General features: G+C 44.5%; 1 protein-coding gene across 4 annotated transcripts in view; it reads left to right on the forward strand.

The window, feature by feature from the left end:
• The window catches only part of CACNA1I (calcium voltage-gated channel subunit alpha1 I), a 292,566-nt gene that overhangs the window by 11,620 nt on the left and 262,666 nt on the right, over positions 1-18,280 (forward strand). For all 4 annotated transcript variants that reach the window (XM_081877575.1, XM_081877574.1, XM_081877577.1 and 1 more), the window contains exon 2: positions 14,012-14,321. In XM_081877575.1, the coding sequence (XP_081733701.1) occupies positions 14,033-14,321 (289 nt within the window). In that variant the 5' untranslated portion in view covers positions 14,012-14,032. The remainder of the gene's footprint in view (positions 1-14,011; positions 14,322-18,280) is intronic.

Below are 18,280 nucleotides of genomic sequence, written 5' to 3' on the forward strand. Positions count from 1 at the left end.
TAGGAATCTACAAATATGCGGCAACTATAAATCCTGTGGATGGAGACAAGGCACGGTGCAAACGTCCATGGTAATTCCCATCATGTTCCTTTTTTCATCATCCGCTTGCCAAGCTGAACCTATTTCAAACCACAGTATCAAATGTTTAGCAGATGCTGTGCCTGAAAAGTGTTAGTGAGGTCTATCATAGCTCCAACTTAGAGTGGTCCACAACCATTACTAAGGTCCAAGCTTCATCCTCTAAAGCAAACAAGAGCCAGAGCATGAAGATTTTACGGGATTTTTGGCAGAGTTCTGCTTCCCTTCCAAAAGTGGCCTTACCATGAGGAAAGGCCAGGTGGCAGGTTTTGGTAGCCATTAAGAAGGAGCAGAGCTGGAACATAAAGAAGGCTGATCGCCGAAGAATTGATGCTTTTGAATTATGGTGCTGGAGGAGACTCTTGAGAGTTCCATGGACTGCAAGAAGATCAAACGTATCCATTCTTAAGGAAATCAGCCCTGAATGCTCACTGGAAGGACAGATCGTGAAGCTGAGGTTCCAATACTTTGGCCACCTCATGAGAAGAGAAGACTCCCTGGAAAAGACCCTGATGTTGGGAAAGATGGAGGGCACAAGGAGAAGGGGACGAGAGAGGACGAGATGGTTGGGCAGTGTTCTCGAAGATACAAACATGAGTCTGACCAAACTGCGGGAGGCAGTGGAAGACAGGAGTGCCTGGCATGCTCTGGTCCATGGGATCACGAAGAGTCGGACACGACTAAACAACAACAAAAGAAGGACCAGAGACCAGTCTGATCTATGGCTGGGGCCAGCCCTAACGTTAGACAGAGTGAATCAATTACCTCAGGTTGCAGATGTTGCTGCTGCTGCTGAAACGTTGGAAAGACAGAAAAGGAAGAGGGTCATTGCTGATGTAGCTGGAGAACAGGCAGGCTAGAGCTTTCACCTTCCACATCCATCTTCTCTGTTGCAGAGAATGACAAGGGAAAGGCATGTGGTGAACTTATCGTATGAAAAATCATTGTGTAATGTTGTGGTTATGGGATGCCACTAAATGTGATAACTGAGTCATGTATTCCGATCTGTGTTTTGTGGGTGAAGCACGTTGGCAACTGTTCACCATGTGCACTCTTTCCTGTCCCCCCCTTTGTGCCAAAACCCTTGTGTGACTCAGCAAGCCACTAACATTAAGTTTGAGCCAGTAATTAAACCACAGCTTCATAGATTGCATGTTGAAGAGCAAAGAATTGAACCTGGGTCTTCCCTGGCCCTAATTTTCACTTGAGTCATTAGGCATCAGTTTCTCCTAATAAAACAGAGCAGAGATGAGGATGATAATGTAAAGCACTTTAGGTTCCGATGAGTGGTTCGTGCAGGACATGTTCTGTTTACATGAACTGTCTTGATTGTTCTCAGGCACATATCTGTGAGGACAAACTTTTGAGTCCTCTAAACAACCTGTTGATTCTGCATTCATCCTAATTTTCTTGCACACAGTTTATACAGTGGTTAGTTTATATCTAATCTTCAGTAATCTTCAGGGGTTTTTGTGTGTGGCAGTTATACAACAATCAGGATCCATCCTGAGTTGCTTGTGGGGTGTTTACACACCTTCATTTGTTCTCTTCGCTATCACTTTCCTAACTACAACAAGTCCTTTTAAAAAGTAGATTTGTTGCACTAGGGTGGCAGCCTGCTTTAATCCAATTCACTTGCACAACTTAATGTTTCAATGTGCGCTTAAATGCCTCTTGCAAAATAGTGACCATATGAAGGAACCTCTGTGTGTGATTCTTGTGATCATGTTGGCTGGCTCGAAGAAAGAACCATTTTGATCACATGAAGTCTGCCTGGTCATATCACCCAGTGTATTTATCCACATAAATTCATACTCTGGGATAGAAATATATTTCAAAATCTTGTTCAAAGAGTGGCATAGAAATGTTAAATAACAATTCTGTTTTCAGTACACAGAGAGAGATGCAATCACTTGCTGCCTTCAAATCTGAGCTCTTACCCCTACCATCTTGTCAGTTGTCACACAATTCTGGATGATAAAATGCTTCACTGGAGACTGCAGAACCAGGCATATTTTAAGTGGTACAAACTGTTGTGACAGAGGTGGCCCTTTGCCTACCACTCTCTGAAGCACCTCTCTTGTGCCTTCAACACCAGATACCTTTTTCTCCTCATTAGGAAGCTCAGAATTTGAGACCAGCTGCTTCCAGAAGAATCAAAATACACCCTCCAACCTTCTGGCTGCAAAACCAGCTACTTCTGAAGCCAGAAAGGGGCAAGCTAAAGGCCATTAACTACCTGTGATGGCCAAATGAGCAAGCTTTCTTCATATTAGTGCATGTGCAAGACAGAGGGAGATGCAAGATTCATGAAACTAGGGAGCAATTTTCAGGGCAAGGCTGTAAAATAACTATTGGTATAGTGGTTTTTAAGGGAGGATGGAGCAGAGAATGTCCATTTCTGTGACCTCAAATGCCAGTAACATTTTGGGTAGATGCAAGGAAGAAGAAAGAGAGTGAGAGAAATTTTGTTGGATTGTCATGTTCCCTGAGGCTCTTTCTCAGGCAGCTTTTAATTTTTCTTGAGAAAGGGCACATTTGTTAGCATTGCTGCTCCTGAATATTGCATTTTTTCCTTATTAAATAAGGCTAGATTTGCACAAAGACCCACATGAATTGACTTCCCTTTTCTATAACCTACACAGTTCTTTGATCATTTTCTGTCCAAACCCACGTGATGGAAATTTACCTTGAATACATCTTGGAGTATTCCTTTCTCAGTGAAGCTCTTATCACACAATTAATCTGTTCTGGTTTCCACTTGGGATGTCTTCCTTTTCACTACGAAAGCAGCACACCCTCGTTCCATAGATACGGATAAAGTTATCCCTCCCTGCCAGAGATAAGTGATGAGCATGGGCGGTGATTCAGTGGGCTCCTCCTCATTTCTCCTGTGAATGTGTGACCTGTGTCATCACTAGGTAATAGATAGCTAGGCAAGCTGCATGACTGCAGCATCTATTGAAAGTTTCAGCTGGGCATATTTAAAACCAGCAGTCCAAGATGGGGAGGCTCTCCCCTGTTTAAATCAATTGAGAATACACATTTGTAACAGGGTGACTCTTGACCCTAATGGATTGTGCAAACGTGTCCTATTTCTTTTGTCAGAAATCATGGCATCTCTCCATGTAAATTTTACCTGAAATTGGCTTTTTACAAAAGGCATACATGATTCCCCCCCCCCTCTGCATCACTTGATCTACCTGTGCCAGTTTCCAGGGGAAGCAGAAGTGGGAAATACTGACTTCAAAAATAAGATAATCGCTGCTCTTCTATTCTAGGGCAGCAGATTGTCTTCATGACTCATAGTGTGCTTTACTGCAGATGCCCACAGTGACCTGTTCAGGTGCTCATAATGGGCTTGATTCAACTAGCTGTGTGAGAGGGAGCCAGAGCAGCAAGTCCTGCTAGTGCAATTGTATCTTCCCCTCTCCTCCCCCCACTCCCCCAATTCAGTTCTAGGTGGGGGTCGGGAGATCTCCCAGAACAGTGTGCAAGGATAAGAGAGGGGCTATGTACCCTGAGGCCATTTGGGTAAGGAAATGTTAGGAGATAGAGAGCAGCAACATCAACAGGTTCTGTAGTCTGATGGAGGTTCAGATGTTACATTTCTTGTCCATGTGAGTCGAATGGGCCCTTGCCATTTCAAACATAGCATGTGATGCCAGGTCATTGCAGATGTTGGCCAACTACATCAGTTGCATCCACATCACAGACTTAAACCCCTTTAAACAACTTCAGCTGTTTGGGCTTTCACTTGAAGAACCTTGGGCATCATTAGGTCTGTAGAGACAGCTTTACAGGCTCCAATCCTCCAGGTTTAAGTTTGTGGTGTGGGTGCACCCATCCTTTGCAATTATGGAACTTTTCCTGGACATTGAGATAATGGAAGTTTCTGCTACGTACACCCACATTATGTTTGCATATCTGCATTTAAACTTTAGGGTGCTTGGGATGTGTGCAAAAAAACCATCACTTCTCAACCACCCTTGAAAGATTTTGACCCTCCCTGATTAGAACATTTTGCCAAATGCATTCAGGTTTTTTTCCTGATCCCCCCCTCTCTATTCAGAATGCTCTCTTCTAGCATAACAGCTGTTGGACTAAGATAGAGGTGAATAGTTGTGTTCATTAAATACTCTTTTATCTCGCTGACTTATTCTTCTGTCTCTGAACAAGACTTTCTCAACTTGGTTGAGAGCCAGTGTGGTGTAGTGGTTAAGAGCGGTAGACTCATAATCTGGGGAAAGCCACTTCCGGCCTGCCCAGGAGGTGGGGTTGCGGGCTTCACGCCCACCCCCACATGAGCGGGGGCTGATTTCAGCCCCTGCGAGAACAGGGGAATCCCGGCCGGGTCTGCCCTATTTAGGGCCGGCGCAGAGGGGGCTCACCCTCTTTTTGCCGGCTAGCCCTCACGTTTTCCCACCCTCCCTCCCTTTAGGTATGCTTTAGGTAGGTCTTTGACTTTGCTATGGACTTCGGTCTGTCGCCGCAAGGGGCATGGTAGGAATTTTTCCCAATTGGCAATTTGTAGCCTTTTGGTTTTTCGCCTACCTCGTAGCATCTCGTCACAACTTTTCGGCATTGGCGGTAGGCATTGGTAAGAAGGGGTTAAGAGGATGTGGGGGGGGGGAGGAACGCCATCACCTCCCCCCAGTGAGCGAAGGGTGGTCCGTTAAAGGACTCCGGGGGGCGTGGCCCTGTCCGAAGCCTATGGAGGTGTGGGCCAAAGGCACGCCCCAGAGCGGTGACCCGGGGGAGCTCCTAGTCGACGTGCCTTGGCAGGAGACTCCCCTGATAAAGTGTTAACCCTTCCCCGTGTCTCCAGCAAATGGGCTGGAGCCGGATAGTCAATAGGACCAATGCCTAAGCCAATGCCTCTCATTCCTGAATTCAACAATTAACCTTAATTATGGTGTCTCGTGTCTTCATTTATCCTGGTGGGGGGCGGGAACTCGCCATGCAACCGGGTTCGCGTCTCCGCTCCTCCACATGCAGCTGCTGGGTGACCTTGGGCTAGTCACACTTCTCTGAAGTCTCTCAGCCCCACTCACCTCACAGAGTGTTTGTTGTGGGGGAGGCAGGGAAAGGAGAATGTTAACCACTTTGAGACTCCTTCGGGTAGTGATAAAGCGGGATATCAAATCCAAATCCAAACTCTGCTTCTTGGTGCCCTACAGATATTTTAGACCAGGCATCCCCAAACTTTGCCCTCCAGATGTTTTGGGACTACAACTCCCATCACCCCTAGCTAACAGGACCAGTGGTCAGGGATGATGGGAACTGTAGTCCTAAAACATCTGGAGGGCCGAGTTTGGGGGTGCCTGCTATAGATTTCTAAGTTTACAAAAATGCATGCATTGTCTCTCTTTTCAAGTTATTCCCCCCCCCCCAGATCAGTTCCATTTTTTGTGAGACATCAGTGCTGCATACAATGTTAGGTTAGGAAGAAAGGAGGAGGAAAGAGGGAGAGGGGGGAATTGTGAGTGGGATGGGGTCGGCTGGCAATGCTTCTATTCTTCAACTTAGTGTATATGTGGGGTTTTGTGTCAGCATCACTTGTATGGGTTCTCTTACTATTCACTTGTTGTATTTCCTTGGTGGTGAGATAGGTTGGGGTGTGGCTTAGGTTGTGGTTGGTTGTCTTTGGTTGGTATTGATAGGAGTTGTAGTCCAAAACATTTGAGGACACTAGATTAGGAAAGGCTGCTATAAAGCGGTACCTATTTATCTACTTGCACTTAAGGGTGCTTTCGAACTGCTAGGTGGGCAGGAGCTGGGACCGAAAGACGGGAGCTCACCCCACTGCGGGGATTCGAACCGCCGACCATGCGATCGGCAAGCCCTAGGCACTGAGGTTTTACCCACAGCGTCACCCGCGTCCCTTAAAATGGGATAAGAGTGCTTTAAATGTGCAACATAGATGTAACCTGACAGTGCGATCCTACCCATGGTTGTTTCCAGGCTCACTGTGTATTGAGCATTCATTGTGATTGTTTGCACAAAATTCATAGGGAGGTTAGGTGACCTCTGCTAGTATTTACTGAGCATTCATTGTGATTTGTTTGCAGGGAGGTTAGATGTGGTGTTCCATCAATTAAATGTTATCCCACACTTCCCAATGCATTTTTCCTTTCCTTATTGCAAAAGGTCCAACCTAAAATTTGCTGATAATGTGATGGAATCCCTGAAAATGGCAAAAGTCTGGATGCACCCCATATCTACTGAGAAGTGAGTCCTATTCAGTGGGGTTTATTTTCAGGCAAGTAGGGTTGGGATTGCAGCCTCAGCAGAGCAAGAGGAACTGGAGGTGGACAGGAGTGCCAGTCTCTTCAAAGTCCCAATATTTCTTTTCAAGTTCCTTATTGTCAGCTGAGGTACCCTTCTCAATTCAGATGACAAATTCGGGTTGATTAAGTGGTGTACATTTTGTTAGAGAAATTATTTTATGATTTGCATTGAGAAATCATAATAATTTATCTGCTAATTAGTGACAACCAAGAAAATCAACAAGCTCCTTACTTTGCATAAATGCAACACACACCCCAGATATGTTGCTAGTCTGCAACTATTTTTTTTACAGAGCCATATTTTGATTGATAAGCAACAACCGAAGGGCATCAACACTGGCTCAGCTCACTGAATCTCTCCTAGTGAGCTGGGAGACAGGAAAAGGACACTTTCAACTGATGCCTTAACCACTGGACCAAACTGGATGAGATGCTGGAGCTCCTTGATTGGATCTCTCAGTTCTTAGGTGGTATTTTTTGTTTTTGTAAAAAGCAGTCAGAAGGAGTGGAGAAAGAGCTGAGTGTAAGAGCCAGCCGTTCTGCCCAAGGCTACTGAGGATATCATTGTTAATTTACATTAATTAACATAATTATAATGCATGCATTTTTTAAACAAGTTGCTTTGCGAGGTTATTCAGCTGAAAATATTCTAATAATGAATAAATTACACATGATATCTCCATTGTTCACCACTGCCATGGGATGTGGGCTGGTGGAAATGTTCCATGCTGCTGGGCTATTAACCCAAAAGAAATATCAGGAGCCAATGAATCTGCCTTCTACCAGATCCAACTACTTCTTGCTGACTACTCTGATTGGCACTTGTTCTTCGGGTTCTCAGGCAGACGCCTTTCCCATCATCTGCTGCCTTATCTTCTGTTGAATGGAAGTGCCAGGGATTGAACCTGGGACATTCATGGTCCTAGCTATGGTCCTTTCACACTGTGTCCTACAAGGGAACATAGGAAGTTTATACCATCAGACCATTCATTCATTTAGCTCAGTATATATGGGCTACACTGGTTGGTACTGGAGATGCTGGGGATTGAACTTGGTACATTGTTCATTCAAAGCAGATGCTCCACCAATGAGCTATGGCCCTTCCCCACGAGGGTGATCTCCAAACAGGGGAAATGGCATGAATCAGCCCTAAGGGCCAAAGAGTCCATATCCACTCCCATCCTGCTCCTCGAATTACACTACGCTGCCTCCCTAGGAAGTAACTAAGCACGATCCTGCTGGCATCTGAGCTGGATTGATTGATTGAAGGATTTTATTTGAGCTGGATGGGGTGGGGGCTATTCTCTGTCAAGAGGGTGCTCTTAGCTTCACAGTGCCCATACTGGTTAATCTGCTTCTGCATTCATGCAGCCTGTAATGAATTGTTTAGGCTGTAGCAAATTGGAGTAGATAATCTGTCTGATGCAGCAATTCCTTCCTTCCTTCCTTCACTCACAAAAAAAGGTATCCCTGGTGCACTACCAGACCAGTTGCTACCCCACCAGTGAGTGCTCTAAGGCATAAACTGTGTCTTTCAATGCCAGAGGGAGAGAGTTGTGCTCTTCACTATGGCGGATACCTGGCAGCGGGAGTGCAAAAGAAATCCTGAAAATAAAACTCTGAGCGGAAACTGGGAAATGCTAATGAGGTTGCTTTCCATAGCTTTGTTGCATTGTATTGTTAATTATGAAGCCGTGTAAAGCATAGCTTGGAATTGCCAGCCTTCTAGTCTTTTGGAGCTTCCACAACAAGCAAGCCTTTTCTCCCAGCAGTCTTCAACTAACCTTTCACCTCTGTGGCCTTGACGGAACAGAAGGTGGACTCAACAACAGCATGCTGGGAGGCTGTAGGGAAAATTCTGCTCAAGTTGTGAAAGGGAAAAGGGATCTGCTTCTATGTGTGATGTGTCTCAGAAGTCACTGCCCGGTTATCTGAAACAAACGTATCACCAAAGGTGCAAAAAGCAAATAGTTTTGAGAAAAAGGAGTTGGGTATTTTGGGATTTTTGTGGTGTGCTGTAAGAGCATCCTTGTGCTTGGATTGACTGGAGGCAGATCTGTGTTTTTTAATGGTTGGAAAATGAGAATGAATGAATGGGCTCAAAAAGGGCTTTTGCTGGTATGGTCACAATGGCCAGCATTTTTTATGGTGCCACCAAGACACTGGATTGCTGCAATGACTTGTATCTGTCATGATGGTGCTGGGCTCAAACCTGTGGTATAATGCAAATCCTGTGGCCATGTATGTAATCATTTTGGGAACCAGACACATAAGGTCTAATTGCTTTTATTTTTTTAAAAAAGCTTTTTCTTTGTTTTTAATGCTGATGGGTTGATGTTTATTTGTTTAATAATTGGTTTGTGTATTTCAACCATGCTTTAGCTATGATTTTTTGGATCAAACAGTTTATTAAACAAACAAACAAACAAACAAACAAACAAATAGTGTAGCCATTTAGTGAACCCATCAGTGTCCATTTGGGATATTTGCCCATGTGTTTCCTAATCCATCCTCACACTAAAATAACAACAGCTTGTGTCCACCACTGCATGAGCAGAGCTTTGCTCTTGCAATGGGACTTCTGTTTCCTCCACCTCCCCCAATCTGTTCCAGAAGGTCCAACAAACCCCCAGAGCTGATTTTGAGGGCACATGGGGCCTTGGGGGACAGGAGAGGAAGAAGTTCCATTGGAAGCATGCAAGTTTGTTGTGCGAGTAGAGCTGTTGCGATGGATGCAACCTTCTGAACAGGACTTTGGGTGAACTATAAGCAGATAAAACAAGCCATGTGTCCCTACCAGAAGACAACACACCTTTGTATCTCAGCAAGTCCCACTGAGTTCAGTTTGATCTGCTCCCGTGTAAGTCTGCACAGTACTTATATCACTATCTTATGCAAGTTTACTCTGAAGTAAGTCCCACTGCATTCAGTGGGAATTACTGTCAGGTAAGTGGCATAGAACTGCAGCTGCAGAGTATCAGTAAAATATTACAGAATACTGGCAACGCATGCTAACATTTAAATTTAAAATGTAATTTATGCAAACAATTTCAGATCTTAATGCATTATCCACAGGGTCGTGAGAATGTGCAGAGATTTTTCCTTATAATTGTTTTACTTGGTTATAAGGAGCATTTATTTGTACTAATATTTCTCTTAAAATAGATTCTAATAATTTTTAGCTAGCTTCAGATGTTATTTCAGAGTAAGCATTCTGTAACTCAAACATAAGTTTTTGATCTAGACACTATGATGATCCCCATCATGCCATCCTGAAATATACAAGGAAATAATACACTCTGGGTAGCCTCACCTGTGATCCTCCCACTTCCATCAGCCGCAACGAGTGTGACCAGTGGTCAGAGACTCCTACTCCTGACATCTATCTGGACAGTCACAGATTCCTCTCCCCCCCCCCCCATAATAGACCGTTCTGTTAATATGCAAACTGCCATTTCTTTTTGGAAGATTTCCTCACTTTTCTTGGGCGTAAAATATTTGCATTTGCACATCTCCAACATAATGTACTCATTTCTCTGTGTTCTTGCTGCAGTTCTAAATATGCTGCGCATCTGTAGATGCTTCCCCAGTGCCCGGGGTAAACTCGCCTTGATGGAAAGAACTTGAGATATAATTTATTAAAACAAACTAGAAGCAGGTATAAAGACTGCCCACAGATTAGAGAGCAAGGTGTTGGCCCCACTGTGTCCAGGCGTGACTGGAATGCCTGGAAACAGATCTGCACAGAGAACAAGGGTCTGCAGATAAACAGCAGGAGGTGCTGCACGTCTAGACCAAGCAACATTGATTGAACATGGGCTGTATAGCAACAGCACAACAAAGGCAAGCTCATGGGCAGAAAGATCTGGGAAACGTGGAAGATAATGTTCCGCTTTTAGAGTGGAGACAGGATTATGAGCAGATAAGCTCTGTGTTTTGGATCTTTGTCACTGATAAATCCTCTACTGTTGGCAATTGGATTTTACTGGAAATTGATGTTTTTAAATGCTTTCGCATTGCTACATAAGCCACCCCAGTGTGACACGCTGTTCTGTGCTGCCCTCTTTGTAATAACAGAATGAGGGGAGACACATTCCATCACACAGCAGACCAGAACGCCATCGCATAAGGCGCCAGGAGGGGGCACAATGCAGTCTTCTGTCAATAATTGCACTTCCTCCTTGCGCTCTGGCATCTAAGCTGTTTTTATGTGTTTCAGAAAAAAGCAAGTGCTCTTCCCTGCTAGGGCTCTTTAAATGAAGGTGGGGGGGGGGACAACAGGGACATCATAAATGTTTATGCAGTGCCCCCTCTGCAATTGGTGCTCAGACACTTTACATAGAAGTTAATGCATTTAAATCTACATTTTTTAAAAGGAAAAAACCTTTTTCAAACCAAATAAACACTAGATGGAAGCCAACACTGGATGTCCGCGAAGAAGCGCAGGTGGTTTTCAGAATGGGTGTAGGGGTCAGGGTGCTTCCAGCCTGTAACTATTCTTTTTTTGAGAGGGGAGATTCCATCACATACCAGCCAGTTCATGTTGCATAATTAAAATTAGTCTGGGACTCCTACTTACTTATCACATTTATATCTCACCTTTTCCTCCAAGGAGCTCAAGGTGGCATATATGGTTCTCCCTCCCCTCATTTAATCCCAACAACAGTCCTGTGAGGTAGCCTAGGCTGAGAGGCAGTGACTGCACTAAGGGTTTTTGCAGGCAGTTGCAACTGAGGACTTCTATACCCCCCCCAAGTATCCCAGAAAAACTGGGACATCCTGTTTCCCCCTGCAACCATTTGAGAGGCCATGATCTTGCATGAGTTTGTGCTGATATCTCTCCTTGGAAAAAAATGCAGGGTGGGGGGCTGTGATCTCACATGGTGCCCCCAAAAGCACATTTTGGGGCACTGTGAGAGCACGCTTCCCCCAAGCACATATTTTGGACTCTGTAATATTCCACATGAGGCATGTGACCCGCATGAGAACAGATGGAAAGACACATGTCCCAGTTTTGGGACTCAACATCTTGGAGGGTATGGACTTCATGGGCACCAGCTTGCTCTCACATCCATGAGCTTTTGCGTAATTGTGCCTCCCCTGGGAGCCTAGAGGTTCTCCTCAAGTAAACCCCGTTGAAATGCTGACCTTCCCTCCTTTTTTTGTGTTCTGTTACATGAAGTACATGTTCCTGCTTTTCTAATTCAGCCAATAGTCATTATGTGTTTCTGAATGACTTAAGCAGCTGTTTGGTAGGGCACTGTGCCAGAACCAGCAGTGCTTCAGGGCTGCTGCGGTGAAGCCTTATGTCCTATGCTTCTCAGTAACCTTTTCTCACCTTTTGATTAATCTTCCTAAAAAGCCACAGTATTCCATAGCTGTTCACTTTGTGGAGCAGAGCCTTGCTTCAAGTGAGAACTGGAGCTGCGCAACACCATCCCCTCCCACCTGCACCTATTTAATAGCTGCCACATTAATTTTTTTCTGATTATTTTTTGTTTGTTTCCAGAGTGCACTGCTGTGTACCTGGTACCAGAGCTTACCTTTCAGATTCAGCTGGTTGCTATTTCATTTCTGGGCCCAGTTAAAGGTACTCACACTAGTGCTGAGTTTCCTCAATGATTGAGGTGCCGTATATCTGAAAGACTGCCTCTATCCCTGCTGACCTTCTGGGGGCACCCTTGGGAGTTCAGAAGTACAGGGAATTGTGACCCAGGAGAGGGCTTTCTCTGTGGCAGCTCCTAAATTGTGGAACTCCTGCCCTACAAATGGGCTTCTGGCATCTTCATTGTACACCTTTCACTGGGGCCCATCTTTTTTGTTGAATTTACACAGGGTGTTCCATTGATAATGGTACATTATATTGTTGTAACCTGCCTAGGGACCTTATGGGGAAAGGCAGGTTTGATGGCCATGTCCCAACCACCTGGCTTTCTGGCCACAACAGAGTGTATCCCTTTGCTTCTGCCACTCTTCCCCCATTTGAGGTATCCCCATGTAAACATTACATATGAATGCAATGTCCCAAACCTGCTGAAACCAAAAATATTCTCTTCAGAACAAAATTGGATAAATATGATCCTTTAGCCTTAGTCTGAACCATCCCTAATTTACCAGGCTTCTTTGGTCTCAAGTAGGCCTTTTGTTCCTTGTTCCTTCTTCCCAAACTTAGATCCCCTTAACCCGCTTGTCTCTTGTCCGTCTGTCTATCTGTATTCATGGCATTGCCTGTCAATCATATGCTCCTCCACTTGGGACATTTGCTCAAGGAAATTTAGAGCTTTCACATTTTCTGCCCTCAGATGAGGGATGTGCACATCACATCAGCAATGGCAGATGCCTCAACCCTGTTGTTTAATTAATCATAGAATCGTAGAATTGTAGAATTGGAAAGGACCATGAGGGTCATCTAGTCCAACCCCCTACAATGCGGGAATCCTTCTCCCATTGTGGGGCTCAAACCCACAACTCTGAGAACAAGAATCTCATGCTCTGAGCTATTTGAGCCTTGACAAATCTGCCAGGTCTCCAAGTTAACCCTATACTCCCCATAGACAACAAAGCTATGTATCCCTTTGCCAGTTGCATGAAGACATAACAAGTACATCATATACACAAGCAGTCCAGGACTATAAATTCATTCCTTCAAAAGGGGGAAGGAAATTTTCAGCTGAATTTTAAGTCCCAGGGAAAAATAGTATTTGAGAGTGAGATGTTATATGATAATGAAAACCATACAAGTTTTATACTTTTTCTAAATGTACTCTCTGAGTTTCAAGGCATCATGCTGAACATTGATGCAGGATTCAAGCTAGAATCCTGAAGGGCCTTTAAAAGACAGAAAATGGTTTGTATGCAGTGTTGTGTTCATGGAATATGTAGGACCAGTCAAGTGGCTCACACTGTATAATGGATTAGAGAGTGATGTGGTTTGATTAAGTAGCAGGAAAGATGACTTTGGCAACAAGTTTCTAAATGGATTTTAGTGGATGAAGAGGGAATATATGGGGTGAGACTCTCATTTTTAAATGACGCAACCAAAGTGGGACGTTGAATATGTGAGCTGAGTGGATTTTGCATACAGTGTCCAGGCAGCATGTGGTGAAACAGTTGGGTGATTGCATCACTGCCCGCATAGATCATGGCACGATTCATGTGAATCGTTCCAATACTCGACCAACTATAGGCAACTTTGCAGGGGCCTGTTACATGTGGGCTGAGTTGCCAACCAAATTTGGCATGGATCCTGTCAACCCACATCCTCAATATGCCAAGTTTTTTTGGGTATAATTAGCCGTAGATGGAGGTCTACCATGATGTTTCCTGGCCTCGTCAGCAGTGTGTAACACACACACACACACACACACACACACACTGACAGATTGCGCTACTTCTGCCAGTGGGGTCTGTATCGAGGGCTATAATATTATTGCCTTTTCATCATGAATGTGTTTATTGAGCCAGAGTGAGGAGGAGTTATGAAAACTCCTCAGTATGGCCTAGAATGAGAAGGACATTAGTAAGCAAGCAAGTAAGCAAGTTCATCTAACATTTTGGATTGGTTCTATCAAAGCAAAGGACAGTTGCACTGTGCATTTGGTGGTGGACTGTTCGTCAACTGTGTCACTTCTGTCTCTTTCCAGGGATTCTCATTTCATGCCAACATGGCCGAACATGGCTCCCACCCCTCCTCTACCCGGCAGTCGGGGAACCCACCCACTCGCAATCCCACTCTGTGCTCTCTGGAACATGTGGATCCGGGAATGAGTGAGCAACCAACCCTGTTGGAGCAACCACCACCATCCCCAGACCTGGGTGACGAAGATGATGATGGTGACATGGAGCCTCTGCCGGATCCAGATGTGCCCTATCCTGATTTGGCCCCCGTGGTTTTCTTCTGCCTGAAACAGACCACCAGCCCTCGCAGTTGGTGCATCAAGATGGTGTGCAATCCATATCCTTTCAAAACCACAAGCTGCCCTTTCTAGCCTTTCTCCTTCCTCTCTGCCCTCCCTTTGTTCTCCTGCCCTTGCAGAGCACCTGACAGGTAAGAGACGGCGTTTCTTACATATTTAATGCATCACTTTGTTCCCTGCTTGCATTTAAACAGTGCCTTGGCTGCTGCAATATGCAAGCAAAAAGGAGCTGCTTGCGAAATGGGAGACTTCAGAGGGAGCGACTGTCAGTTAGAATCAGAAGAACAGAGATGAGGGGCAGGGAGAAGAGAGGGGACAAACATTTTAAAACGTATTCCCCCCCTTTCATCTCTTTACTTTTCCTACGCTGCCAAAGGCATCACGATATGACTCTTTGAAAGCTTCAGAGCATAGGTTATAGCAATGCTAACTTGTTTCTAGGAGAACTTGATGTGGTGGCAGGCATTTATATTGTAGTCTTCTCTGATATACAGTAAGCTATCTGGTAGCTATAAACATGGCCACCCCAAGGCTTATTGCTGTCCTGAGGCAAAGGACAAGATCCCCTCCCCATTCTGTGCACAATAGCTTGCAAGGGATCTAGCAGTCTGATCGTTTTTCAGCACTGGTGAAGGGACAGCGTCCTTCACTGCATCTGAAGGGCAGTAGGGAAGCTTAGAAGGTGCAAGGTAACCTGTGTGGCACACACAGCCCTGCCTATTCTCCATCCATCATCATCTGCCTCCTCAGGCAACCACCTTGCTTAACCTAATGGTAGGGCCAGCCCTGGTAATAAGATTGATTGATTGATAATTAAATTTTGCAACAGGTTGCAGTTGTGGTTCATAACTGCTTCACAGCTGGAATTATTATGGATGGTCTGGAAATTTTAGGGCTAAAACTAAACTAAAATGGGGGTTTTGGAGAGGATCTTGTCTGGCCACATTATTCCACGTGCCAGCAAGAAGATACTGGATTGGGTGAAACAGGAGTCTGAGGGCCAGCCCAATACAATTTTCTGCCTGCAACAATAGCCAAGATGCACCTGTTCCTCTTTCCAGGATGGGCAGTTTAATCTTCAATATAACTGACAAAACAGCTTATTATCCTGCATCTGAGGACAACAGGCCAGATTAGTGGGTACAGAGCAGGCTGTATGGGGCACACAAACAGTTCTGTCCAACTCCTTGTATCTGTTGCCTTCCCTTCCTGCTGCTAGCCCCAGAACTGCCACCTGAAGCAGCTGCTTCACTTTGCCTAATGGTAGAGTTGGCCTGATGAGTCTGTCTGACATACTACAGAAATTCTTGCCTTTGTATATTTACTGAATTCACTAACTGCTTAGTTTATTGCCCAAGAAGTATTCGATCTATGTCCTCCCTCAAAACACATTACATGCTTGCCCCTAGGAAACCACTCAAACTTTTTAAAATCCTGGGCTAAACACATCCTGGAGGCAAGGATTTGGGCAAGAATAGTAGTGTGGATAATTCATCACAATCCACCAGGTATTGCTCCCATGAAGAGCCTTTTGTTTTGCAGCAACATCTTATGGATTGTGACCATGATCAGATGCTCCTTTTATCATGCATTTCCCTACTGAATCATAGAGATTAGCTCTGAAGCTGCTGTAAGTCTATTCAGCCTCAGTCTTTGCCTCGTCACTATAACAATAACATCTTTTGGAGACTCCCAAGTTCATTCCATTCTCGCTATACCTGTAAATCTAAACAGTGCTTCCATGGACTTGTGGTCTACCTGTCATGTGTCTCACTATTATCCTGTTGGCAGCTAAGGGGGTGGGATTTCATAGTTCTTGAAATGATTCCTGGGGTGCAATGAGCAGAGATTATCAGCTGATTGCAGCAGCAACAGCTGTCTGCAGCTAACTTACATGAACTCCCTGAGAAGGCTATGTTGTGGAGGAGCAGTTCATTTCCCTTGGCTGTTTTTGTAGACATAGCATATAACAAGAAAGCATCCATCTTCCACATGTCCTCTTTGCAGCCACATTTAATGGGTGTCGCACTTGTGCCAGCCAGAAGTCTCCGGAGAGCTGAAAACTCTATAGGAGTTGTGGCCTCTCCCTGACTTTTCAGCATGAGCTCGCTTGCAACAGCTGACTGAATGGGAGGGGAACCCCATTTCATCTTCTTCTGAGAGGCAAAGGTATTTGTCGGGGGATAATCTGAACGCTGATTACAAGTCAGTGACACTGGGCTTATTTACAAAGTGTTTGCATTAGGATTAAAGGATTTTGATGAAGCTTCTGTCTTTTGAACCAGTCTTCAGAAGACTTGTGTATTACCATAACCTCCCTAAAAATGACTGCTTGAAATAAAGTAAGAGAACTTATTTAAGAAACCCCAAAGGCCACTCATTGTAAGACGTAAAGGGGTGTATTGCTCCATCTGTGGCAACTTCACTAGCACAGCAGCCATTCTGCTAGTGGGAGCCCCGTTCTTAGGGTAGTACAATTGCCAGCTTGGGTTGGCAGAAGAGTTGCAAGTCTTGTATGCTGTGTTGTACTGTTACACTGCTTCTGCTGCAACTTGAGCAACACCTCAAACTCTCCTGCTTCTTGCACTAATGTTAGATTGCATCCAACTCAGTAATGTGTATTTCATTTCTTACTGTGGTAACATGCCAGTACCATCAAAATAGCCTACAAATATGAAGAAGTGTGCCTTTAATACACCCGCCCACTAATTCAAATTGATTTTCATTGGTTAAAATCAGTACACAATAAACTTGAACTCTAAATCTACCAATTCAAGCCAGTAGTCTTAGGGCACAATCCATCCTTATGCTTCACCCACTCATGGATGAATCACCAGACAAAGTTTTCAACAGACAAATGATTGGTGGGTCATGGACTCCAATATGGACTACTGTCTTCGGTGGGCTTATTTGCAAGGCTTGGTTTCAGTACAAACCAAAAATTGAATGTAGTTCTGGTGGTGGGGAATAGGGAGCCAGGTTTTGAGATTGAGTTCACAGTCAATATTTGGGCTCTGACACAGATTCTCAATGAAAAGGTACATTATAGATTGCAACAGTTTAAGAGGGAAGCTCAGGAAGGTTTAGTATTGTGTTTTGTATGCTTGTTTGAATTTAGGGACCAGCGGAGGACCATTAGGGAAAATGGGGCACCATGACAACCCCTACCTGACCGCCATCTTACTTACAACCAATAAGGAGGTGGCTCTGCCTGTCATTGACTTTGGCTTCCTGCTTTCTGCCCCACCAGTCCCAAAGGACACTGGGTACCAGGTACCAGTGGTAAAGATACTGAAACTATAGAGTGAGGAGAGTCTGCATTAATGTACACAGATTTACTAATCTGTTTCTCACACTAGTAGAATGCTTTGTGGTTGAGTGTACTATTGTCCAAGACAGATAATGGACTGTACAGCAGTGGTAGGTGGAGCCAAGAGGGTGTGGGGAGACTGACAGCTTTCTTGGTCTTGTTGCTGTCTTCAGCCTCTGAGAGCAGCATGAACTGGTTGGCCATGTGAGAAAGGATGGGTAACTTTGCTAGTATTTGAAAGGGTCCAGTTTCTTTATGGGGGTTTTCAGTCTAACTGTATTTATTTTATAAATTCCAAAACAGAACCAATTCAAACAATCCCACTGCTGTTTCCTAGCTTCCATTATTTAATGCTGAAGGCCGTAACAGTGGTATGAAATTCAGGATTCACATGTCTCCCTACTGGCCATGTGTAGATGTAGTCCTTTGGGTATGCAATCTCTCATGCAAATCTGGTATAGATAAACTAGTTCATTTGTTGCCTTGGACCTCTTTGCACTAATGGATTGCAATGCACTACCTATTCATTATACAAGCAATGTAATGACATATGACCCAACAATTTTACCAAATTCTGACTTGAGAACCACCCACTCTCAAGACTTCAGTTTGTCAGGATTCAGCCTCACTGTAGTGGCCTTCATCCAGTCCATTCCTGTTTCCAAAAATCACCTTATCTGACTCAG

This window comes from Podarcis erhardii (genome assembly GCF_964252035.2).
Source record: "Podarcis erhardii genome assembly, chromosome: 10".
In the NCBI taxonomy this organism is placed as follows: Eukaryota; Metazoa; Chordata; class Lepidosauria; order Squamata; family Lacertidae; genus Podarcis; species Podarcis erhardii.